The following is a 25,563-nucleotide window of genomic DNA, read 5'->3' on the forward strand; positions in this document are numbered from 1 at the left end:
CCCCTCACTACTGTATATGCTGGCTGGGGGGGGGGTGATGGTCATTATAGGCCAGCAGCATCCGGAGGGCCACAGATCTCATCCCTGAGCTGAACAAACCACAGATGTCCAGTCCTTAGTTTGCTTATTATGGCATCCGAACGCAGCTGCCGTTGGAGCTTTGGTTCCTTTCTCTGGCTTGCTGGAGGAGCAGTAACCGGAATGCCCATCTTCTGTCAGGTTTGGACATCAGAGTAAACAAATCCGAGCTTGGAAGCAACAAGTTAATTTAACGCATTAGCCTCTAAAACCATGCCTTCCACATGAAGTAGGAGGAAAGATCAACGGATGCATCTGAAGAGTTGTGTTTTAACATTAACGAGATATGTTCAAACATTACTTTTTAAAGACCAGAATCATCGATTCTGCCTGATATGAAACTTATGTTAAAGAACTGTATTAAATCAATGTGTTACTCCCAAACTTGGAAAGAAACTGTGGACCACCTCCTGGTGTTTGTTTGGCCACTACGGTGGGGTCTTGACTTGAGAACTTAATCCGTATTGGAAGGCGGTTCTCAAATCAAAATGTCTGTAAGTCAAGTCTCCATTGACCTACAGTGCATTGAAAACCCATTAATCCCGTAACAGGCCGTTTTTGTTCCATTTTGGTTTTTTTCTGGTCTGTAAGTCAAATCTCAGTCTGCAAGTCAAACCTAAATTTTGCGGCCAGAGAAGTCTGTAACTCAAAAAGTCTGTAAGTCAAGCCGTCTGTAAGTCAAGGGTCCACTGTACTGTACAAACTAGGAGCAACTGGGCAGCATGATGTTCCTCACTCTTGAAAAGCCATGTTTCCCCCAGGCTCACTCTGATGTCAACGCAGCTCATTGTGAACGTGAGACTGTAACCCATAAGGCTACAATTTGATCTTTTCTTCAGCCTTCGTAAATCACAGAACCAGTGTGGCATAGTTGGTATCAGCGATGTCATATTAATTCCTCCTTACATTTCTTAGCCACCATTCAAGGCCATAGTGTTCTTCAACGAAAAATACCAAAAAATCAGTACTTTCGATTTCAGTCATTTTAAAATGCTAGCTACAATAACATACAAATATTTAAGAGCAAAACATTTCAACTTTAATCATTTCGACTGCAAACTAGAGAGGACAAAGAAATCTTGAAAGCCCACTTAAAAGCTCCCGCAGATAAATCCACATGGAATGAGCGGCATACAGTAGACGCCACCACTGTGAAGGCCTCTTTCTCCTGTGTTCAATTACCATACGGATCCTAGTGGATTAGACCTTTGGTCTAGATGGGCGGGATAGAAATCTAATAAATAAATAAATAAATAAATAAATAAATAAATAAATAAATAAATAAATAAATAAATAAATAAAAAAATAGCCATAAACAGGGTCTGAAAATATGTTCTGAAAGTACAAACAGGTTAATCCAGGTGTTGGAAGTCCTAGAGGACAATCCTGCCTCTCAGTGGGAACTGGGAGTTTGTTCCACAAACTGTATAGCTTCCCAAAATGATGGAACTCAGAAGTCCATTATATCTCGTAAAATTAATTCAGTAGGCACAGAGCAAACATTTCATGGCTAAGGCTCTACTTTCAGGAGACTATATTTCATTCATGAAGACCTAAACTGAAATTTGGTACCAGAGGTCCATGCAGAAAGGAAGTAAGCAGGAGAAATAATAACACCACATATCTAAGTATACTGTACTAGCATTGCTCCTTCTACTGGTTGTCACCAGCAAGTGAACTGAGAGGGAACTGGGTTCAAATCCCCTCTTCTCAATGATGTTCAGTGAGAAAGCAGAGGACAGATGACGCCTCCTTTAGGAGGACCTGTAACTCAGTTTCAGATCACCTGTTTTGTGTGCCAAGGTTTTCTGCTCAGCCCTTTGGTGCAAAACATCCAAGACCTAATCAAACGAACTGCTACCTTCAGTTTAAAGGATCTGACTGTCCCTTTCCTATATCCATCAGCTCAGGGATACAGAGGACAGGAAAATAATTTTATCTGCCAGAAAGCCTAGACAGCTGCTAACCCCTCAGGGTAATCATCGTTGAGCTAGCTGTACCAATGAATTAGTTAAGGACAAAGGAACTTGCTGCGAAAAGGATATATACACTCTGTGCCCAATTAGCCTTGAGGGGCACAAATGGGATCTTACCTACCCACCTGCCCGTACTATGCTACTAGCGGCCCATGGTCTAGGGGGCCAGTCACAAATCAAACAATCTGTGGGGGGCACTCCCGCATCTCTTCCAGCCTTGCACTGTGGCAAGAGATCCCAGGGCACAAGAGCTGGGCTGCGTCTTGCTCCACTGCTGCCTTCAGACATGTTACTGTTTGTGTAGTTGGGCCAGTTTAGGGACAGCATGGAATGGGAGGATTACCAAGCCAAGATTTTTTTTTTCTTGCTTCCGTGCAAGCTTCCTTGTAGGTCTTCTCTCAATTCACTCCACAAGAAATTGGCACCAGAGGGGGACAGCCAAGGAAGGTGTAGCAATTGGTGTGCTGGACTTGGGCCAGGGTTCAAATCAGCAACAAGGCTTGCTTTTTGCGGGGGGAGAGACCACTTTCACCCAAACAATACTGCTCGATAAGACTAGGGTGGAGAGGGGGGTGAGATACACTTTGCAAGAACACCTCCTATCCTGCCATGAGCTCCATGGAAGCAGGATAAGCAATACATAGTCATAACCACCATCTAAAGTCATCGGCTCAGGGGTGCATCTATTTAATAATGAGTGTTGGGTATTTATTTATTTATTTATTGAATTTATACCCGGCCCATCTAGTCAACTGACTATTCTGGGTGGCTAACAACATATAATACTGTATAAACAATTTAAAATATAGAAACACAGTAGTACATCAATAGACAGTGCACAGTGAAAAGAATCTTGGAACCAAGCAAAGCCAGTTATGTTGAAGGAAGATAAATTCTGAATTGCACATTGGAATTTGGCTAGAACCAGAATGATAACGTCATGATGATGCTTCCAAATAACTAGACCAGCCTCCAGACAGCAGGCTGAGAAAATGGAGAAAACACACACACACACACACGGCCATTGGCAGTCTTGTCAGAGCTGCTGATAGGTTGGCCTCCAGAGGTTTTCCTTAAGAGCTCTGGCAAGGGAGATTTCCACTGCAGGCTTTCATGCTGTGGAACATTTCCTAATAATGACGGGGTGGAAGCAGGGTGGGAATGAAATGTAATGCCCTAAAGCACAGCAGAGACCACAAAGGTGTGCAGTGGAGAGCACAACCACAACACACCCACTGTAGAGACTACTTAGTCCCCTCCTTTTATGAATACAACTCTCAGCAGCAGACACAGGGAAAGAAAGGATATCTCTGGCTCAAAAGATAAATAAGATAAAGAGTGTGGAAAGGGAGAGCAGTGTTTTAGATGCAGAGAACATATTGGCCAGAATCCTGTTACTCAAACACACTGACATGCGTGTAAATTGCAGCAGCAAATTGCTGCTAGCTAAGAAGTCAGTGTTAGTATTCCTCACTGCACATCATTTTCACATGACCGGCATAAGAGAAGGAACACAAACACTGACTCTTTACTAGTAGTAATTTACTCCTACATTCATGCTAGCATATGTAAGTACAGTAATAGGATTCTAACCAGTACACCCTTCTGAAACGGGGCAGAAAGCAGATAAAACCAATGAAGGCTTTGCACTATGCTTTCTTCATCATTAATCCCTGGAATTCATTGCCATGGGGTGCTCTGTTGATTTGTAATAGAAATGGCTCCATAGAAGAAACAGATGAATAGGGATGAGACACAGTTGCCTGATACTAACCAGAAATATAACTGCTATATTCAGATCCTCTGAGCATCAGATAATGGTGCATAACTAGACCCAGAGATTGAAGTCATGCCTGGTTTTCCCTCCCAGAATATCTGTATGATACTTTCTCTGGGCCTTCTCTGCTGTTTTTTTCTTAAAACTGGACTGTTCCATGAAGCTATTCCATGATTTCCTGTTCGACTTGCATTTACAAAAAGAGAAAGAACCAAGCTTGGGGGCATGCAAATGCACATGGTTTGAAGGCACACATCGGTGCCAGCCTGTTGAAGGTCTGCAGGTCTGGGAAACCAGTACAGTATTCCCTACTTTTGAGTCCTAGGAGAGAAAGTCTAGACACAAGGCTTTGTTTAAGGCCCTATCCAGAAAGGCTTGCCTGGAGCTCATTTCTGATACCTTTCCAGCATTACGCAAAACTCTTTTTTTTTCCTTCCAGGCTTTAAAACTTGGGTTGATACTTTTCTAGTTGCTGTGCTCCTTTTTTTCAGGTTGCTGGTTTTATATTATTTATGTGAAAGCTGTTGTAGGTTATTAAAGATTTTATTGCAAGCTGATCCTCTAATGCATCTGAAGAGCATTTAGAACACAAGACATAAATAAACAAAGCACATCCACTCTCACCCAATCTCCCTCACTATACATGCCCTTACTCACTTCCCAAGGCAGATCTTCCCCTGGAAGTATGTAAGCTCCTTGGAACAGAGATACATCTTTTGAAATTTTATTTTGCATGCCATAAAACCCAGTGCACATTGATAACTATGGTAAAACTTTCCCAGAAGGATAGCCATGTCAGTGGGTTACACCAAAACCACAAGCAGTCTTGCAGCACTTTGAAGCATTAAGCAGCTTTATTTGGCATACCTTTCTCATGGCCTGTAGCCCACTGCTTCAGATGCCTCTCTGCATTTTCTGATGAAGTGGGCTACCATCCACGGACCGGCTAATGCCAAATAACAGCTATTAATCCTAAACGTACATCATACTGCATGGCAAGCTAGGGAGACATCAGCCTCACACCCTGCATGGGAAATTCCTCCGTGCCTGCCCGGGGCCTTGCAGGAGAAAAGCCAGTAACCTGGCTGGGAAAGAGGAAAACTCCTCCTCCACTTCCCCCCCCCTCGCCGCCGCCCCCCCGGCTCTCTCTCTCTCCATTCACAGGGAGGAGAAGGTAGGAAAGAGTGAATGAATCTCTTCCTAGACCTGGCGACCGATCCGATTCCCAACTGCAAAGCGGTCGGGGCACGGGGCGCCTCTGATACCCTACTGGCAATGCCCAGGGACTTGATGGATCACCCTTGGCTCCCGTAGCGGGATCGGCGCAGGGCACCCACTCCTTTCCTCTTGCCCGCCTTGGCTCCCTGCCATGCCATCTCCCTCCTCCCCCCCCCTTGGGATTTCTCCCTCCTTCTCGCACGATACCCCCCCCCCCACCGCCCGAGAGAGCAGCGCAGGATTTGTTCGGGTCTGGCGCCCAAACGACTCCCCCGCCCTCCCCCTTCCGCACCTCCACGGACACCCTCCTCTCCCTTCTCCTCCTGGCAGGAAAAAGTGCTGGCCCGACTCAGTTGGCACAGAAACCTCCGTACCCACCTGTGCCCTGCAGGAAAAATAAACTCATTGTTGTCTCCCTGCCAGGAGGCTCCCAGAAGGGCGAGGGGAGCCGAGGAGGAGGAGGAGGAGGAAGAAGTGTCCCCCCCCCCTCGGCTGCCCCGCTCCCCCCGCCCTGCCCCCAGCTCCCCCCCCCGAGGAGAGCGCTTCAGGGCCCCCCCCCGGAGACGCGCGGACAGATGTTCAGGCTGGGCGCCCGGATGGGTCGCTGAGCGGGTGGGTGGGTGGGTGGCGGGGCCACCCCGGTGGCGAGAGCGACGGGGAAGGAGGCTGGGCACCGCGGGGCGGGCAGGGCGAGCGCGCCCAGATCCCCCCGCAGCCGTTTACCTGGAGTCGCCTCCGGCGGATGATCCCGGAGTCGTCCATCGCTTCCCGGCGCTAAGAGCGAGAGCAGCTGGCCCCATCGACCCGCCGCCGCGCCTCCCGCGAGCCGAAGCGTGGCTCCCGCGCAGCCCGCAAGGCCCCGGCGGCCGAGGGGCGGGCCGGCCGCAGAGGCGGGAGCGGCCGCGGCAGCGCAGGGCGGGGCGGGGCTGCCCAGGTGGGCTGCGCCGGTGGGTCGCCTCGCCTCTCTGCCTCTCTGCCTCTCGCGACTGCGGCGGAAGGGGAGGAAGGGAGGGAGGGAGCTCCAGCCCGCCCGCCCGCTCGCCGGCCCGTCTGCTGGCCGGCCACCCGGCCTCTTGCTGGCTCCTCTCGCCTCGCCCGTTCCTTCCCTAGGACCGGGCGGCAGGCTGGCTTCTCCGCGCCGGGGCCGCGCTGCGCCCTGCGGGCTCTCCGGCTGCCTGCATGGCCGAGGAGGCTGCAAGAGCTGGAGGGCGGCCCGCGAGGAGGAGGAGGAGGCGGCGGCCGCAGGCGCTTCTCCCCGGCTCCTCGCTTTCCGCGCCGCGGGCGGGGCTCGTACACCCTCCGGCGGCGCCCGACCCGACCTTGGGGATGGGTAGGTGGGGGATCGGCGGGCCGGGAAGGCTGTGTGGGCCCCCCTCCCCGTCGCTGGCCCAGCCCTGCCCCCCCCCCCTCGACCCTTCTCCTTCGGCCTGCTTGAAGCTCCAGCAGCTTTTCCGGCAGCAACAGCTGCACCCGCCTGGACTTCGCGCCTCCTCCAGTAGCTGGGCTTGGGGGGGGTGAGAGGGTGGGATGCGCAGGAATCCAGTAAACCGCCCCCACCCACCTACCGCACACACACACTTTTGGGCAAAAAGGATCCTTCCTGAGAACGATGATCTTTGCACCCCGCCTTTTTTGGGGGGGAGCAAGATCGTCGTTAAGGGAGGAGGCCCACCGCCTATTCTAGAGACCCTGCAAAAGTCGTCGGTAAGTAAGCCTGGCTTGCGGCGCTTCCTTCATGCAGTCGCCCGATCCTCTCACTTTTTACTGAAGTAAGCCCGGTGGAGTCCTATTTGCAAAGGAAATGGGGCATAGGGATGTTGTCAAACCGTGAGGAGCTTTGGAGGAGTATAGTCTGTTTCCCTCAGATTGGTAAATTAGATCTCTTAAGGCCTGTCCACACAACTAGGTATACACGAATACCCCCGTTTCAGGCATCAGAAAGTTGGTCCCCAGAGAGTAGCTGGAACCAACCCATGTAGAAGTAACGTTTGACCTGGAAAAACTACAGGTGGTGATGAAGGCAGTGACCCATATTGTTGCTCCTGCAACTCTTTAATGTGGCAAAGCAGTGCCTGTAAGCTGTGGGGAGGGCAGAACATGATTGCCTTGCGGTGCCTCCTCAGGTCCAGTCTGGTCACACTACCCTTGGTGGCTCCATCAAACCGCAAAGGATCATCAGATGTGATACAGAGGCGTCCTCTTTCCCTATTCATATCAGAGTGTTGCACAATTTAAAATGATGGATGTATATGAAATATACTGTACTGTTCTGAGTATAGACCACACCTGATTATAAGCTGCACCCATTAAGTTTGGTGCTATTTTTTTTAAAAAAAAAATTAAATTCGCAACATCCTGATTGTAGGCCGCACCGCTAAAGACTTACATTGGGGAGGGGGGAGTGTCTCCTATACTCGGGACAATATGGTACGTAAAATTAAAAAGAAATTGAAATGTTAAGATAATCGGAATGTATTTGGAAGGAAGGGGGCTACTTCAGTAGCATTATCTCAGCCATTTGCTAGATCTTCCTTTGTACACATGATGGGGCATAAATTGCATGCACATAAGTGCTGCGCTAATTGAATTTCTCCACAGTCACAGAAAATTTGTCCTGCATTCAAGTAGCCCCATTTTACTTGGTTGTTCTTTGAACATCCTACTTCACTTTAAAGTTTTAAGTGACTTCCAGATGGCCCACCTAGAGTCTTATCCTGGTGCGAGTGACTCTTAAGCATTCATCCATTTGGCAAGGTGTGTTAATTTTGTTCTCCATAAGTTTAGCCTCGCCTCTTCTGGTTTAATATTGAGATCTTGACATGCATGCAGAGAACTTTTCCTTGATTTTAGCTGCCATCTGGGAGATGGGTGTCCATGAAGTGGATGAGTTTGGCGTTGTATTACCAGTCATGTCCTGGACCTTGATGGCCGTGGCTTGAAATTCCCGGGGCTGTTGTTCTTAATGTTTATGAGTGGGCACCCCAGTCCAATCCAGCTAGTTCCCTAAGAATGTTGTTTCTGGCAGCAATTTTCTGTTTAGACATAGGAGGAATCTCCCTGAAGAGTGGGAAAGCATTGCAAGTACAGTTGGGAGTCCCTCAGGCAAAGGAGTGCAGCTGGCCAACCCTTCACTTCAGAAACGCTGCACTGTAGACTTGCTGATGAGCAAAATATAGACTTCATATGTCCTGGGACATCCAGCTATAACATCACAGTGCTGCGTTGTCAGCAAATGGGAGACAAACATAATGCCCCCACTATTTAGCAAGTACAATGACCTTTTTGTGTGTGGAGATACCCAAAATAACAGAGTGGTCCCTCTGTAACAACTCTTGTTACAGAGGGACAAGAGTGTTAAACACACACACACACACACACACAAATGCGTGTGTATGTTCTGTGGTGTCAAGTCAGAACCAGCTTACAAGAACCCTAATACAACTTTCAAAGTAAGTGAGATACAGTATTTAAGAAGTCATTTTACCAATTACGCATACCACCATGATTTTCTATGGCTCAGCAGGGATTCAAACCTAGTTCTCTTCTTAGTTCATCACTCTGTCTGGGTCATGCACACTTGTGGGGAAAATGTGCTATGCATCATCAGTTTCATCCTGATATTGACATTTTTGCTGCTCTGTCTGATTTACTTAAAGTTGCTTCATCTAACTCAAATAATTGCTCTAGTCCAGTTCTGTCCACTCTGACTGGTAGTAGTCCTCCAAAATCCTTCTCATTCCTTTAACGTAGAAGGGGCTCTGTTGTACAGTTTGGGTACAGTTAAAGGCAGAAGAGTAGATGGCAGGCAGTTTGTTCGTTTATTTACCACTTTTAAGGGTTTATTTCCAACTTCTTCCATCCCCAAGAAAGATTTGCCCAAAGTGGCTAGCAGAATATATGAAAAACAACAACAAATAGCAAAGAGAACACGAGAAGGCAACACACGTGTCAAGAGATGAAAACAACAGAAGTAAACACTTGTTCAAAGGGAATCATTTTGAATAGCCAGTTGAATTGCACTCAGAAAATAAATGGCACCCAATCCAGAAGATGTAATAAAGGTGTCTGATTGTTCCATTACTTTCCCCCCCCACCCCCCCGGTCAAAATTCTACCAATAGGATTCTGCATTAGTTGATGTTTCTGCATGGTTTTCATGAGCAGCCCCATGTGGAATGTGTTGAAGTAGGCCAGTCAAACTGCAACTAATGCTTGATATCATAGAGCTGTAGGATTTGTTCCGACTGTACCAAGAACACATGCGAGTGCAAGACAAGCTGAACCTGGGCAAAAAAACACAACTCTCTACAATTGATACCTGAACATCTAACAATTAAATTTGGTCCAGGAATACTCCTCAGTTGCAAATCTGGCTTTTTATGGGAATGCACTTCTTTTACGAATAGCTGGAACAGCAGGGTCCCTAACCTAAAACACTTCTTTCTCATCCAAATTGACAGTTCGGTGGCCAGAATCCTGTTGGCAATTTATGCTTGGGGAAGGAAAATCACATCAGCAAATTGTGGCTCAAATTCTTTTAAGCATGTTCATTGCAATAGACATGATCTGCAGAAAAACAGCTTTTCTTTTTCTTTTTTTTAAAAAAAGCCTGCAGGAGCCCCCCACAGTACCCATAATTGCTGGGAAGGGGCTGTCTTTTTGGATTTTACCATATAAAGTAAGAACGTCATCAGCCTGTTTTGTCCCATTTGCTCATGTGAAGAGTCAGAGGTCTGACTGACATAGATAGTTTTGGGTCTGCTATTTAATTCCCAGAATATCTCAGCTAGTGGTGTGTACTGAATTTATATCTGACATAAAAGGTTTTCCACCCACTCTGTAGCCAGCCAAGCTGCCCTGATATAGACTGTCTTGAAGATCAAACCTCACAGCTTTGCTAATGTATGTGGGTGGGGTTGAGATGGTAAAAATGTTCATATTGGTGGTAGATGATAACAGAAATGTCAATATTTGTTGACATTTAAAGATGAAGAACATTCTTTCTTGGCTGTCTATTTTCAAATATTTTGAACATGTTCTTCATCAAGGCATGCCATCAGACGCCATGGAGCAACCGGGTTATTTCCTCTGATAGCTCGTTGGCCATAGAATGAACCCCTACGTCATTTAAAACAACACGTAGAAACTGAGAACAAACAGCTGTTTAGCTGATACAGTGATTTTACTCCATCATAAAGAAGCACATCAGACAGTGGATTCCTTTTCATGCTGTTGGCCTAACAATATATAGTCAACAATATAAAATTTAACATTGTTAAGACTCTCCCTACAGAAAACCTGGGCAAAATGTATCTATCATATTTCTGGGACAAATCAGTCCAGGAGGCATGAACTGATCTAATAATAATCATCATATGCCGTCAAGTCAGTTCTGACTTATGGTGACCCTTTTCAGGGTTTTCTAGGTAGCAAATACTCAGAAGTGATTTACCATTCTTCTGGGGGCGCCGTGGGACTGTGCAGCTTGCTCGCAGCCATACAGGCTGCTGCTTCTCCCAGGAAGCACAGTGGGAAATCTAGCTCCTAACCTCTGGCTCCACAGCTAGATACCTAAACCACTGAGCCAGCCAGCTGCCCTCCGTTTACTAGCCTGTCCATTTGAGGTGCATGCCTGGCAAATCCATCTTTGATGAGCTTTTGGGACTCTTAAGTTCTTTGCAGTAATGACAAGACACCAGTGTGTGCCTGAAGAAGTGCACATTGATCTACGAAAGCTAGCAGACTGTATGATTTTTTTTAAGTGGTCTATAAAAGTATTGCCTGTTCCTCCATTGTCTTGTGTAAGGACTACATGGCTTTCTTTGATTCTACTGAATTCTGTATTTCATATGAATATGAGTGGGTCTGCCACCAGACTTAGAAGGCTGAGCAACTAATATTGGGATGGGTTGTTTTCAGTTTAATGCTCCATAGAAAGGGTCAGCAAACTGTTGCCTTCTAGGTTTTGTTGCATTACAGTTCCCATCAACCCTTGCCTACAGAAACTACAGTTGTAGTCCAACAACATCTGGAGGGGTTGCACTTTGTCTAGCCATACTTACGAAGTTGTTCTGCCACCATATGCTTCATATGAACAGATGTAACTGCTGCTTCGGCTTTTGGTCCAGAGGCAAAACGACCTTGAAGACCAATTAATGTATTATGTTATGGACATTTTCCACTTCCTTGTTGAGATGCTTTCCTCAGTGATCATCTCAGGGCAACTATAGAAGTGAGATATTGGCATGTGGAAAGCATGTGCTGTTTAACTAGGCTACAGTCCCTCTTTTAAGTAAAGGAGGGAATCATGGAGAAGTTTAAATTTAGCAAAAATCGTCAAGGTTTCCAGCTTCCTCCACTTCAGTGTTTAATTTCCTTTTCTTTGATTTTCTTCTTTCTTCACCAGAGTCTTTGCTGAACTTTCCCTTGAAACTATCCTTGTTTAACCATTTAAAAGAAATTGCTTTCTCAGTGGCACTCTCTGCTGAGGAAGGCTGGATGGCTCCCATCCGGTTGTCTTCCTGCCAGCAGGCAAACCCCTTTGTATTCAGGCAGACCTTTGGCAACTGACCTTATTTGCTGCAGATCAGCCTTCTAAGTAGGCGAGTGCTGCGTTTTCTTTTATAGGTAAATTTTAAAAACTCTTGCTAAATTTATAAGATGTTTTTAATTCATTTTATGCTTTAGCTGTGCTTGTTATTTAATTGTAAGCTGTCATGAGTCCTGTTCTTTTTAGAAAGACATGGGAGAAGCAAGCCAAAGTAAAAAAAAAAAAAAAAACAGAAAAGCATTCAGGTTTATAATATTGTAGGGAACAAACACACATTTTGAAATGTAGGCAAATATAACCATTTTTCTGTGCCTTCAATTATTTTCTGATTTACAGTGACCCTCCCATGGTTTTCTAGGTATCAAGTACTCAGAGGTAGTTCACTAGTCCCTCTTTTGGGTGGTGCTCTGAGATGGTGCGGCTTGCCCATGGTTGCACAGATGGCAGGGCGTTTATCCCCATCAGCCACACACCCTTCTCTAGATCTTAGCTGGTTCCTCACCTGGGAGGCACTGGGCATACCTGAACTCCCAGCCCCAGCTCTGCAGCTGGATGCCCCCAACGGACTGAGCTATATTAGTTCCCACAGTCAAAGACACTGTCTGAAAATACACCCATAGGCAAATATCCCGCAGAGAGAACAGATAGAGACTTTGGGAGAAGTTCTCACCATCAATCAGTCCAACAAGTAGTCCCCAGGAATGCCGCCAGCTGATGTGAGAAGGAATGTACTGTACCTGTGCATAATAAAGGTGTGTCTGCATCACCGTGCTCATAAGGGTCTGAGCAATGTGGCTATGGAGGGAGATGTGCAGAGGCAGCTCTGCTGTGGTGCCAAATGAGACACTGGCCTCACACTGCAGATTTTGAGTGCCATTAAAAGCAGCATAGCAGAAGACAGACATCTGACCTATATGGGGCCATTCTGCACAAAACCATCTCAACATTGACAGCTGCTGCTGTGTAAAGCTCATCTAGGAGAACAATCCATGGGACTGTGCTCCATTTTGGTCAACAAGAAGGTTGCCATTTTCTGCCTCTGGTGGCAGATATTGGGCACTATGGAGAAACTGCAGGGGTGGGATTGGCTACATGACATTAGAAAGTGTGGCTCATCTATTAACCTGGGAGCATGCATGTGCTGGGAAGAACAAATGGAGGAAATCATATGTTTGAAATGCCCACCGTCAACTGTGATTGCTAGGAAGAATTGGCCAGAAAGCATTTCAAAAGGGGCTGATCTATGGCTCCCTTATTTATTCACTGTATAGGTTAGTTCAAAGCAGGCTTTGACTTGGTGTACAGCTTGAAGAAGATAAATTATCGAAAGCTCACTGATTGGTTGTTATTTTTCTTAATGATCCAATAAAGGTACGTACCACCTGCTTCTGCATTTGTATTGTTTTGGGGACCACAACTCCTTTTCTTGATTTGATCTGATCTGATCTGATTTGATATGTCTTGTTAAATTTCACTGGGGAAGTTTCTCCCTTCCTGAGGGTGTGATAATTTGTACTGAGGGATGAAGCCCCATTACAGAAGCAATGCATTAGCCCCTGGATACTTGAAAGGGATTAACAACAATAACAGGCGATTAAAGCATCTACTGTATAACATCAACCATGCTCTGTATAAAGTGAGCCTTTGAATCAAGAGAAAACTTAGCATCCTTTGTAAGGGCTGACATTATCTCTCCAGAACAGGTTTGCATGCATTCAAGGAGATCAGGTTACAACGTGAGTTAGGAATAAATTACAGAGCTAGGTTAGCTAAAACTTTCTTCTTTTTCTAAGTGTGTACCTTATTTGAGATTATCCAAGATTGGTTTTGTAACTTCCTCTAGTCTATTTTACCAAGGATTTTTTTAAATTAACTTTCACATTTCTACTTTTCTGTAACCATTTTATCCCCTCTTTTTTTGCTTAATGTATTTTCTTTTTAATAAAATATATAAACCCCTATCCAGATGTTGGTTGGATTTTGAGTGCAGAGCAAATCTAGGTACTAACTGTTAGTGTCTTACCCTCACTTTGCTACCAGGACTTTGAGGCAAGGAGAACAATTGTAGGGATGATATCAGCTATTCTGTGTGCATTGAGCACTGTTGGGTAATGCTTTCCTATTGATTTCATTGACTCTCAAAGGGATTATTTCCTGAATAGTTGTCTCCCATCTTAATTGGAAGACAGGGACAGTAATCTAGATTATCCACTTTGGGTAGCAAAATGTCTCAGGCCAGACGTGGGATTGTCCATCTCATATAGAGCCAGAAGTATCATATTGCCAATGGATTGGGGCCAGAGGGGAAAACACAGCTCAGCCCAACAAGAGCAGCTGGGCTGAGCCAAGTATCAACTCATCCGGACACAGCGTTTCTTCCTCCTCTTTGTGCTAGTGGATGTTGGTTGGCGCTGAACAAATATGGATCTTGCTGGGATTTATGTCAAGACCTATTCCTAAAACACAGTATTTTGCTAAGAAATTGACATCTTTTGAAGATGGCTTGAAAATATTTCAGAAAAGCTTTGAAAAGGATCTTACATGGTCGTGGTTTGTTTGTTTTTTAAAAGAAAAGTAAGTTATTACTCTTATTGAAAGCTTCTGATCCGAGTCCTTTTCAACAGACACTCACATCATGCTAATACCTTGGAAATCAGCTGTGTTTCACAAACACTTTCAAAATGGCAAGAAACCACTTTAAATCCCTTAAAGAATGGTCTTCCATACTGATATTTCATTTTGTTTGTTTGTTTATACAGTAGTTAGTGCTAACGCTTTCATTCTAAAACACTTTTGCCACCTGAGTTCCCCGTGATACAAAGGAAAACAAACAAACAACCCAAAACCCTGCGCGGTAGGTGGTTTAAATAACCCCAGAAAATCGGAGTTTTTGTTACCTTGGTACCATTTCAAGCCTTCCATTGTTCCAACAGCAAGAATATATATATCCTGAGTGCCCAGTCATGTACCAAACAGGGGAACAAATGCACCATCTAGATGAGCCCTGTGTCCCATGATTTCTATCTTCATGGCTTTCTGTCTTCTGTTAAAGTTTAGCAGGAACAGGGAGATCTTACTTATTGTCTTTTAAAGTATTAAAAACATTTTCAGTGCAGTGCTGTTCACCAGGGCTGGGGGAACTTTTCTAACTACTAACTTTTGGCCCTCCACAGGTTTTGTACTAACACTCAGTGCTTCTGGGAGTTGGAAGTCCAGAGCCCCTGAAAGCTGAAGGGTTCCCATCCCTGTTTTCTGCACTCATGCTCAAATGGAATGCAAATGCCCTGTCGAAAGTCAAGTCTGGCTGAGAAACGACCTTTCATTTTAGTACTATGGGAAACTGTGGGAAAGAGTAGCCATATCTCTTTTCTCCACAACAGTGGTTCTTAACCTTTGTTACTCAGGTGTTTTTGAACTGCAACTCCCAAAAACCTCAGCCAGCAGAGTTGATGGTGAAGGCTTCTGGGAGTTGCAGTCCAAAAACATCTGAATAACAAAGGTTAAGAACCAGTGCTCCACAACATGCATAGTTTTAGAAAGTCTTATTGTGCTCCCTTTTGACAATATTCCTTCCCCTCCAGCAATATTTTGGCAATTTTCCTTCCCCAATATTCCTTCCCCCAACAAACACCTTTCCTCACAAAAGGTACTCCCGCAGGCCCCCTTAATAATTTCAGTCCTTCTTTTCTGTAATCCTTACAATCCCGTCCTTGTCATAACTGCAACTTGTCCTTCTGCTTGGCTTCTTCTGTTCAGAATCAACACAAGTACATCCAAGTTAGGGAATCTGCCGCCCTTGGTCATGGATTAGAAGAGCTGAAATCCAAGATCTCTGGAGGCCAGCATTGCCCCCCCCCCTTTCAATGCATTTGGCATCCTGAAAAGTGGGGCCCTGTGGTTGCTTGAGCATGGGCACCCCAAGACCTCTTGCCATGTTGAAGCTGAATCAGCTGTTGCTTGTCCCCCACCCCGATTTTTAATTGTATTGACTCCCCTGAAAATACTACGTGGAAAAGAGAGAAAAGAAAGAGTGGAGGTTGCAGCTGAACCAGTACAGGCGGGATTAGAAGTCAGGTAGATCTGTGACCTTATCATGCTCTCTGCTGCTGGTTACTGTAGGACATGAAAGTTATCATATATTGAGTCAGACCATTGGCTAGCCCCATGTTGTCAGCACTGACTGGCAGCAGTCACCACTGGGAGTTTTGTGCAGGATTCTTTCTTATTGCTACCTGGAGATCAAAACTTCCACATAGCAAACTAGTAACGGGTGGGTTTGATGTGGAGGAGATTAGAAGGGGTGTGGTCGGGCATCCCATTATTTCTTTAAGTCCACTCTTCCCAGTTCTTCTTTCAGCCTGAAGCACTGCAGCTCAGATATACATACCACCTCTGGTGAGAGCCAAATCTTTATGAAGGATATTCTTCTCTAGACACTAATTGCCTGGGGATTAAGGACAAGATGAATCATTAGCCCTTATACATTTCAATCTCCAAACTCTTGACTTCTCTCTCTCTCCACCCCCCTCTTTATTTATGTCTTTTATATCTCTCCTTTTTTTGGCTTTTTCCTTTATTTCCTGGGGAAACCACTGCCTATTATTTTCTTCAGGGTCACCCTATAAAAAGGGAAGGGCATGAGGGTGTCTGAAGCCTTAACGGATCTGACAAGAAAGATCTCAGAAGAGGAATTTAATAAAATGTTAATTTTTAAAAAGTCCTATCTATGCCCTGTCCCCTACGTCAGTATCCTGACATATGTGAAGAAGGGTGCTGCATTATTGAACAGTCTTTGCTTCCAAGTCTCAGGCGAAACAGAGGCTGAAAAGGTGGGGGGCCGGACTGCCAAACTGCCCATATTGCTTGCTCTCTATCTGCCAGGCAAGTCTGGGTGTGTGGGTGTGTAAGTATATGTAAGCGGTGTGGGAAAAGGAATGGTTCTTTCCCTCGTCCGGCATTATCAGATTCCCTCCCAGGCTTCTGGTTGGGGGAGAAAAATCATCGTCTCTGATGGTTCACACAGGCTTTAATAAAGGAAGGAGTTGAGGTTGCAGGATTGCTTGTAAGGGACTAACCGGTAGAAGTAAACTAGGGCAAGGCCGGATTGTAATGAGGACAGTGGCCACGAGCCAAGGATAGACTTTAGCAGCTCCTAAAAGCTTGAGTAACCTGGTGGGAGTTTTGACTAGACTAGCCAAAAGTGTATGGCCAGGGGTAGGAATAGGGGTTAGAGTAGCATCCTTTGGACAAAGAGGTAAAATACAGAAATCATCAGATGGTGGAACTTCTAATTGCATGGAGTAGCTCAGCAACGTTTCTTGCTAGCAGCCATAGTTCAGGCTGCTTTTATATAAAGAACAATTACCCTGTTTAGAAATTTGTGACTAGCCAAGTGGTTACTGTTTTTGGATTTTGGTGCAAGAAAGGAGTAGCAGTGGGGGGAGAAAGACTGAGGAGATGTAGTGATTGCAGGTATATGAAAATCACTGGAAAATATTCTTTAAAGTCTACTTATATCTCCCAGAGATCAGCAGTCACGTAGAGGCTGTCAAGCAGCTTATCAACGTGACTACTTACACACTATAGTAAGATGCTTTATGGTAAATGATTGTCTTTATTTATCTACTAGCTGCCTTAGGGAGATGTTCTAAGTGACAATAATAAGATCTCCATAATAAAAATGTTCCTATAATACAGACTTTAAGCCTTTGGTACAGCCGTATGCAACTAACATATAACAAATACAATGAATGGAAATATATTCACATTGTATATACAGAAGCAGACCGGGGAGTCTTCATCTTCATGGCAATGACATCTCTCAAGAAGAAGATGGGGATGCTGTCAAATGTGCAGCATATTGGATGAAATGCTGGCCATTTAACCATTACATCCCCATTCGTCTGTCATTCAGCCAGCACAGAATGATGTAATGTTGTTCTCTGCCATTCAGAGAGGCACAACAAATGCATGTGTGTGTGTATGTGCGTGCGGGCGCGAGCGCACACATGCACACATGCACACACACAATTGCAGAGACAGGACAATTTTGGAACATGCTGAAGTGAAGGAGCATAATTAAGAAAAAAGCACGTTTGTAACATTTTGAGGATTCAAAAGTAATTTAGAATAAAAACTCTGCAATACAGACTAGTAAAATTAACCTCCTAATGCAGGCAGAGGGTTGTTAGACTGTGGCCTGACAACGACCATTTACAGTAGTGACATGATGTTGGATTTGAATCTTAGATAACCTGGCTCAGGTCCTTCAGGAGCTACATTTTGCTACCCCAGCCCAATTGACATGATGTCTTAGATTAAAAGACAAGTTGATCGAACCTCCTGAGTATGGCAATGTCTTTAAAGTGAGTGAGTTCTGGACAGCAGTGAGAGTGATGGAAGTTGGCCATCACTTCCCTCTGCATTCTTCTACGCTTGGTGACTTGTTTGTGCCCCAGAAAAATCAAGACTTCTACGCCCCTAGCAAATGGAGTCATCTGTACAGTCCCAGCAAAATTAGCTTTGATGAAATATTCATGCAGGTGATTTATTATTAAAGTCAGAAGAGAAGGCAGAGCAGACTCTGTAGTGGAAGAAAGTGAGCTTGGCCTCTGACCCAGCATTACAGCAACAGGGGAGGGATGCAGACAAGGAGGTAGCCAGTCTGCTCTGCTCCCGTATGCTGAATAGTGTTCTTGGCTGACGGAGGCGGCATGGCCCCTTGTTGCAGCTGCTCCATTTGACAAAGGTTGCTCATACTTGCAATTCTGCAAGCACATCAGCTAGGCATTAATTTTTTAGCAGAAAGAATAAAATGTTGACAGCCCTTCCATTTTATCAAGAGGGGCTGGGCAAGTAGGAAGAAGAGATGTACTGTATGTGCTCACACACTACATTGTTATGTATGCACTGCACATTACATACATGCATCTGGGGATGTCTGCTCTTCTGTGCCTCTAGCGCCTCAAAGTAATTTGTTTTTTTATTGATTTAATACACAAAAATGTAACAAAAACAGAAGACCTCCGACCACACACCCTGTAACACAGAGAATAACCTCTTAGGCTGAGCTAACCCATTAATTCCTAATTTATGCATTGCAGTAACTTTGTTAAATAATTTTTCATATATTGATGAGGGAACACTGTTTTCATATAGTTTGTTCAGTGTTTAGTGCAAGCTGTAAAAGTCATTATTCAATGGAAGAAAAAGTCATTCTTCACCCATAAACTCAAACATAGGTTGTTGAGGAAAAAACAGAAATCCTCCCCCTCGTTATGATTGTTGTACTGTGATAATTAACTGTATAAAATAAAGAAATATATATTTCTTGGCCTTCAGACTTAGCTGACAGTGCCCCCCTCTTCTCTCTCTCTCCTCTCTCTCTCTCTCTCTCTCTGTGTGTGTGTGTGTGTGTGAGAGAGAGAGAGAGAGAGAGAGATGGAACATGCAATGGTCCTCATTTCTTCTCGTTTGCCTCTGCCTGGCATTCTAAAGAGGAGTGATCGGCTGGATAGTTCCTTGCTCTTCCTGTCTGGCCTCCTAGAACCACAGACCTTCTGTGGTGGAGATCCAATACTTGCACATCAATAAGTCATAATCTAAATGGCTCTCTGGGGGAAGATGTACTAGCTGGAATCTTCAGTCATTTTTTGTCTCCTACACAGAAGCTTCCATGCCGTTATCTAACGCCCAGGCATATCATATTAAATTGCCCTGCTGTGGAACATTACATGGTCATAGGATTCAATCCATTTCAGTGAAAGCAAGCTGTTTCTGCTTTAGCTTCCAAAAAGAAAAGAAAAACCAGCACTCAAGCCTTTTCAGACAGTGACAGTCCCTCCCCTGCGAAGCAAGTCAAAGACCAGGTCAGAATCAAAGCCACCAGCCAACTCTTTCTTTCAAAAAGAACAGCAACAAAGGCTCTGGTGAGGGACTGGGTGACATCATTTCTAGCCAATCCTGTATCTTCTTTCTGAGAGGATCTGAGTATTACATTTCCAAAGTGTAAACTGATTTCCGGTAGAAACTGGCACATGTATCAGGACTACACAGCTAACAAAGAAACTAGCTTGAAACTCTAGGCAGGTGGTTTAGCTAATGATACTTGCACAAAAGAGAAGTGTATTTGATGCACTGTATAAAACAGTTAACTCTTCCACTTAGGTGGTAGAATTAACTGTTACATGTGGCAAAGATCAGGGAAGAAGTATGTATGTTATTACTTGTGTGTTTATAGTCACCTACAGCAAGCAGTCCTTTCCTGTGAGTAAATCAGAACATGGCTGCCATCTTGCTATTACCATGCCAAAACAATAAAAACAACAAGGAGTCTTGTCTTGTGGAATTTTAACTGTCAACAAATTGATTATGGCATGAGCTTTTATGGACAGTCTACATTCTGTTGTTGTTAATGTGCCATTAAGCCAGATCTGACTTATGGTGACCCAAATAGGATTTCCAAGTGAGTTTGCAAATCTGAACCCCAGTCTCTTGAATCTTCATCTGACACTCTGTCCACTACATCACCGTAGCTCTCACAGTCCACATTTACTGCAGTATATATTCCTCTGCATATATTCCTGCTGTTCCACACAACACTCATGTATCTGATGAACTGCACAGTACTCTTCAAAAACTCACCACATTAAACATTTGTTGGCCTTTCAAGAGCCACAATCATCACTTTTCCTTTCATCAACAAATGCAGGTATCCCTCTGGAAATTGAGTCAATGAAATAATTTTATGATTATGTAGCTGAATTTTCTCTCCTTGTACCTTGGGTAAATCTAAGGTTATGCAATGTGAAACGTTAATGGTGCTTTCTAGAACATCTTGTTCCAAGTGGCCAGTTTTATTCTGGAAAAACAAGAGCCATGGGACACAATGTGAAATGTTTTTCCAGTCTGGATTAGGGTCTCCCGTGGCAGTTTGTTACTGAAAGATTCCACCTCATCCCACCTCCATTGGCTGCTATTGCTTTGCAAAAATATTTCATTGCGTCCTCAGTGGTATGCTGCTCTTTTGTTCAAAGCAGAAGTCTTATGAGGCTACAGGTCATCACCTGATTGAGAAGTTACAGACTATGGGTTGGCCTCACACACACACACACACACAAATATAAGCTTCCAGTCTGAGGGAAAGCTCTCAGAGACCACAGGTGTTGTTGTCCAGGAGCAAGATGTTAACTAAGCAGTAAGTTCCACTTCACATGTGTGAGCCATGAGGTTCTTGAAGAGGCAAAAGTAGAAATGTTTGCCTCAACATCTTTAAATGGCATCTAGGTACAACTTTGGTTACCTGGAGTGGGGGTACCAGTGTGTCTGAGTGGTTGGTATGCTGATGGGGAAGTATAATTAGATTTTTGTGGGAGATCAAATTTGCTAGCAGTGAAGGGAAATATTGCATCTGAGGCCAGCCTACGAGGTGTTGTCTTCCAGGTTGTTTCTTGGCTAAGCAGGAGATCTACAAAATGGGCTTCTTCCGCATCAGGATTACTTACCAACAACTGATCCCTGAGGACTTTTCTATCTAAATTTATACACCAGAGGTAGGACCTTGAAACTCAGGAGAGGGTACTCTTTGGTCATTTCCAAGCTGATTTTACCTGTTGTAGCCATTTTGATTTGCGCACACACATATATGGAGGGTTTACCCAGTGTGGTGTAGTAGCGAATAGAATGACAGACTAGGACTCTGGAGGACAGGGTTTGAATCCCCACTCAGCCATGGAAACTTGCTGGGAGTGCGCAACTGGTAAAGCCTTAAGTACCTCACTTACTTTGAAAACCCTATTAGGGTTGCTATAACTCTGTTCTGATTCAACAACACATAATATGTGTATCAAATTGATAATAGCAGCTGTGTGTTGGGGAAGGGGGTGAAAATACAGGGAAAGGGTGATAGGAACAAGAATGCAAGAGAATGGCATCTTTGCATTCCTGTTTTCCTGCATTGAGCAGGGGGTGGACTTGATGATCTCATAGGCGCCTTCCAACTTTTATGATTCTATGAGAATGAAATAGTCTGAAAGCTTGCTTGAAGAGTCTAGTTTCAGCCTTGATGTGCAGAGGCATACCATCTTCCCCTCAGCTAGTCTTTTTTCTTCCACAAAGCATGATTATGAGAGGGAGTGCTGCAACACCAGGATATTGCTATGCAGGCAAATAAAGCTTGTATCCTAATATTTGTGGCTATTATGGAACTTTCCACACATGTTTCTAAGAAATATTTAGACACAGCAAATCTAGTTGTCATAGAAATTAAAAACCATAGGTCTCTAGCTGAGGAGTAGATTTCAGAACATGGGTTTCTCATTGTCAAGGAGACAAGAGTGGATGTGTATCTGCTTGCCAGCAATCTCTTGTCCCTAGGGAAAATAGGAGTAATAGGCTTGCCAAAGACATCTGAGACCACAGATCTATTATCACTGTAGAGCCTCAAGCTTCTATTATGTTCCATATTAGCTACAGTCTTCAACCATTTACCCTGAGGTTGTATCACTGAAGTCACTGGGTGTAACCAATTTCACGGCAGCCCTAATGTGTCTGGGATCTGAGATATATTATTTGGAAAGGATTCCAGTCCAGGGCCGCAGAAAGGGCTGGCCCAATGTGTGGTGGCTGCTTCAGGTGACAGATCTGGAAGCGTGAGAAGAGGAGAGAGCAGTCTGTCATGCTTGGCCTGTCTTGAACTCCATCAGGTAACCAGGTGTGTCCTTTGCTCCATCTCAGTGTGCTTTCCCATCCTCAGTGTCTATGTAGTGTTCAACTGTGAGGTAGGCAGAGATGGGTGTTGCACACAAAATAGTGGAAGGTGACACCTTGTCCTTCACATTGGACAACAAATTGTCTTGGGGTGGGAGGGTGCCACTGTACTAAAGAAAATAAAAAAAGGCTTTGACTTGTATGGAAATATGTTCCATGTAAGTTCAGTTCTAACTTCATTTTCTTAGGAACATCAATGTTTCTGATGGAGAAGTGAAGGAAAGTCAAATGTTGATGTGGAAAGATGCGGTCAGAGGACATTTTCCTGTCTAAAATATATTCACATTCACAGGCCTCTAGATGTTACAGGTACAGAGGTGTTCCGCAAGATGATGCTAATTTGTTCAGCTAAAATCGCTGTTTAGCGAAAACATCGTCTTGCGAAATGTGGTTCCCCATTGGAATGCATTGAAATCTGTTTAATGCGTTCCAATGGGGAAAAATCATCATCGTTTTGCGAAAATCGCCCATAGAGAAACCGTTTTGCGAAGCGCGGATCAGCTGTAAAAATTGCTGTCTTGTGAAAAACGGTCCTGAAAACACCCATTTTGCGAGTCGCAGACTCAGCTGTCAAAATAATCCTCTTGCGAAAATCAGTCCCGGGAAAAACAAAACCATCTTGCGAAGCACAGTCCGAAACATCATCTAGCAAAAATCGCCCATAGGAAACACCGTTTTGTGAAGTGCTGTAGGGATCATCTAGCGAATTAACCATTTTGCGAGGTAATCGTCTAGTGGGGCACCACTGTACTAGCAACTAAGCCAGTAGCCTATTTTTAATTAAAGATGAGGAGATTGCAAAATAAATTTTTCATTAAAAAGGAGAATCTAGTCCTTGTGGCCACAAAGCTGATATTGTCTCATGAAATCACAGTTGTTGCTGAATAAGGTTTCCAATGGTACTAAGGTTATGGTTTCAATGACTATTGTTGTCCCTTTCTTTCTCTTTATTAGGAGCAGACGGAGGGTGTGATCAACCTCTGGCTGCAGTGTGCAGCTTGACTATGAGGAAACTCCAGCACAATCCCACTAATGCCATGGTCAAAATGGAGCTGGAATATGTGCAGGATGGGGGGGAGGGGCAGATTTATGCCAAACCTTCTTAAGATTGGAGTCCTACCTTGACAATTTGGAAGTAAATTGACAGGGGACAAAGACGGAATGGATGAGGAGGGCTGCTGAGAAGCTATTCAACCGGGCTGGCCTGTCATTCAGAATAGTGTGTTGGGAGTGAGGTGTGTCTGTGATTAGTCATATCCACTACCAGAATGAGAACAAATATTCATAAATTAACCAAAAAATAATGCATTCTCTCTGGTCAGAATTCCAAAATGCAAGCACACTTTAGGGCAGCAGTGTTTGTTCTATTCATCTTTCAGCCACAAGGTGGCAAAAGTCCTGAACCTGAGGGAGTATGTTGGATATACATACCTCAGGACCAGATGGGGCCTACACTGATGATGAGTGGAAGAGCCAAGTCTCAGAGCCCTTGATGAAGAGTCAAAGCACCACCATGCTTCTCTTGGTCTCCTGTGGAAAACAGGAAAAGAGTTACTAGAGACATCCTGAACAGATGATGCTACTCTCGACGTCTTGGTTTGTCTTCAGAAGCACAAGTCCTTCAGGATGGATCTGTTGTCTCTCGAAATGTCCAGGTGGGGGGACGAGTCTAAGGCTGACCGAAGAAGGAGGAGGAAGAAATCTGAACTCCTATAGGAGTTTTAAAGCCAAAGTGTCCATTGTTGCCCATTCTCAGTTGACTCTAGGACTGAAGCATGAAGGTCTTCCTGTGTATATTGTGTGCTACCTCAATATGGACACACCAAAAGCCAGATGTAGGGGAAGAAGACTGCGGAGAGACCTGGTGCGTGCATGTGGTTGGGCCCACGGTACCATTAGGAGTAAAGCAGCAGGTGGCATGTTAGTGTTGCGACTTGTAAGCCCGTGTATATTATGCAGGTCTGGCAACAACAGTATTACAGGCTAGGGATTTTCCCATAGTGTCATGTGTACTGTAGGTAAGGATGCACAAGATAGAAGCCCCAGAAGGAATGCCAGCACCGTTTGCCTTTGCTGTGTCATCTTGCTGCCTGCTTAGCTACAAGAAATCTGGATCTCTCCCCTGACTCAGGGTTTTCGTAAAACCTGTTTTTCTGGAATCTGTAATCAGCTGGCCCAGGAGCACTTTGGTAGCTACTTCCAACCCTTGCAACGATGACCATTTAAGAACCTGCTCCTGGTGACAGCTTTAAATAAAAAATAGATTTCTGACAGGTCTTAATGTTTTATTTTAAGGTGTAAACATTCATATAAAATTCCAAATAAATTCAGAGTGTGACTCTCCTTGGCAACTCGGCAACTTTTCTTTTGAATTTCACATGTGTCCTTGAAGCGAGGAAAATGGACGTTTGGGCTTTTGGTGCTCAGCCATTAGAGGAGGGCTGAAGTGGGTCACAGAAAGGTCCCTCAGCAAAAGCACACACCAAACAAAGCAGCACTACTGTATATCGGCAGCCTTGACACATCGGGCCAGAAGATGGCCGAGATCAATATATTGAATAGAATTAAAGGGGTGAGAAAAGCAAGACTAATGCAGGGCATTTAAGAAAATCAATTGGCATTGATGGGTCCAAGAAGCGCAGCCAGCTCTTGCGTAGCTACTGAGAACAATCCCCCAGCAATCTAATTTCATCAGGGATATAGGGAACAAGCCAAATCTTTGTGGTAGCGAGTTGTACAGCTACAAGGTTAGCATGCCCCTGTTGCTGTGGGTGCTTTCTGTCCCTTAACTCTTTGTTGCAAGAGATAAATTTCTAGGCAGGCTTTTGCCAGATGACTGGCTGTTGCCAAAGGGAGTTTTAATGTGGGTACTGTTGTATATTTTTTACTTACAACTTTTAAAATTGCTTTTTAATATAATTACACTACCATTTATTTAATTGTGTTTCAATACTATACCCTTTATGACTTTTTCTTACCTTTCAAAAATCTTGTTTTGTGCCACCTTGTGTGCATGTTCTGGGAGAAATGTGGGAGATAAATAAGAAAGATTACATTAATACCAAGTGCATCTGTGGAAATGTGGTTGTCTATGCTAGCTAGTTAACCTGTGCCTTGTGTGTTGGAGAACAAAGTTGTGGTAGCTGGCTTTTCCTCCATGGGTCAAGACTACATTTTGAAAGAGTGACATTTCAGAGA

At 44.4% G+C, this 25,563-nt stretch overlaps 1 protein-coding gene and 1 long non-coding RNA gene across 4 annotated transcripts in view; one reads left to right on the top strand and one right to left on the bottom strand.

Annotated features, from left to right (window-relative positions):
• MAST1 (microtubule associated serine/threonine kinase 1) overlaps positions 1-6,016 on the bottom strand; it is a 106,745-nt gene extending 100,729 nt beyond the window's left edge. For 2 of the 3 annotated variants that reach the window (XM_072991532.2, XM_072991534.2), the window contains exon 1: positions 5,773-6,015. In XM_072991532.2, the coding sequence (XP_072847633.2) occupies positions 5,773-5,849 (77 nt within the window). In that variant the 5' untranslated portion in view covers positions 5,850-6,015. Of the gene's footprint in view, positions 1-5,772 lie in introns of all 3 variants that reach the window. The other variant, XM_078386596.1, reaches the window with a different exon arrangement.
• A 153-nt stretch (positions 6,017-6,169) lies between these two features.
• Positions 6,170-24,716, top strand: LOC140704732 (uncharacterized). Its single transcript, XR_012084121.2, has 2 exons — positions 6,170-6,753; positions 23,320-24,716. It is a non-coding gene; the product is annotated as an uncharacterized LOC140704732 (long non-coding RNA).
• Positions 24,717-25,563: the final 847 nt, after the last annotated feature.

This window comes from Pogona vitticeps, chromosome 2 (genome assembly GCF_051106095.1).
Source record: "Pogona vitticeps strain Pit_001003342236 chromosome 2, PviZW2.1, whole genome shotgun sequence".
NCBI lineage: Eukaryota > Metazoa > Chordata > Lepidosauria > Squamata > Agamidae > Pogona > Pogona vitticeps.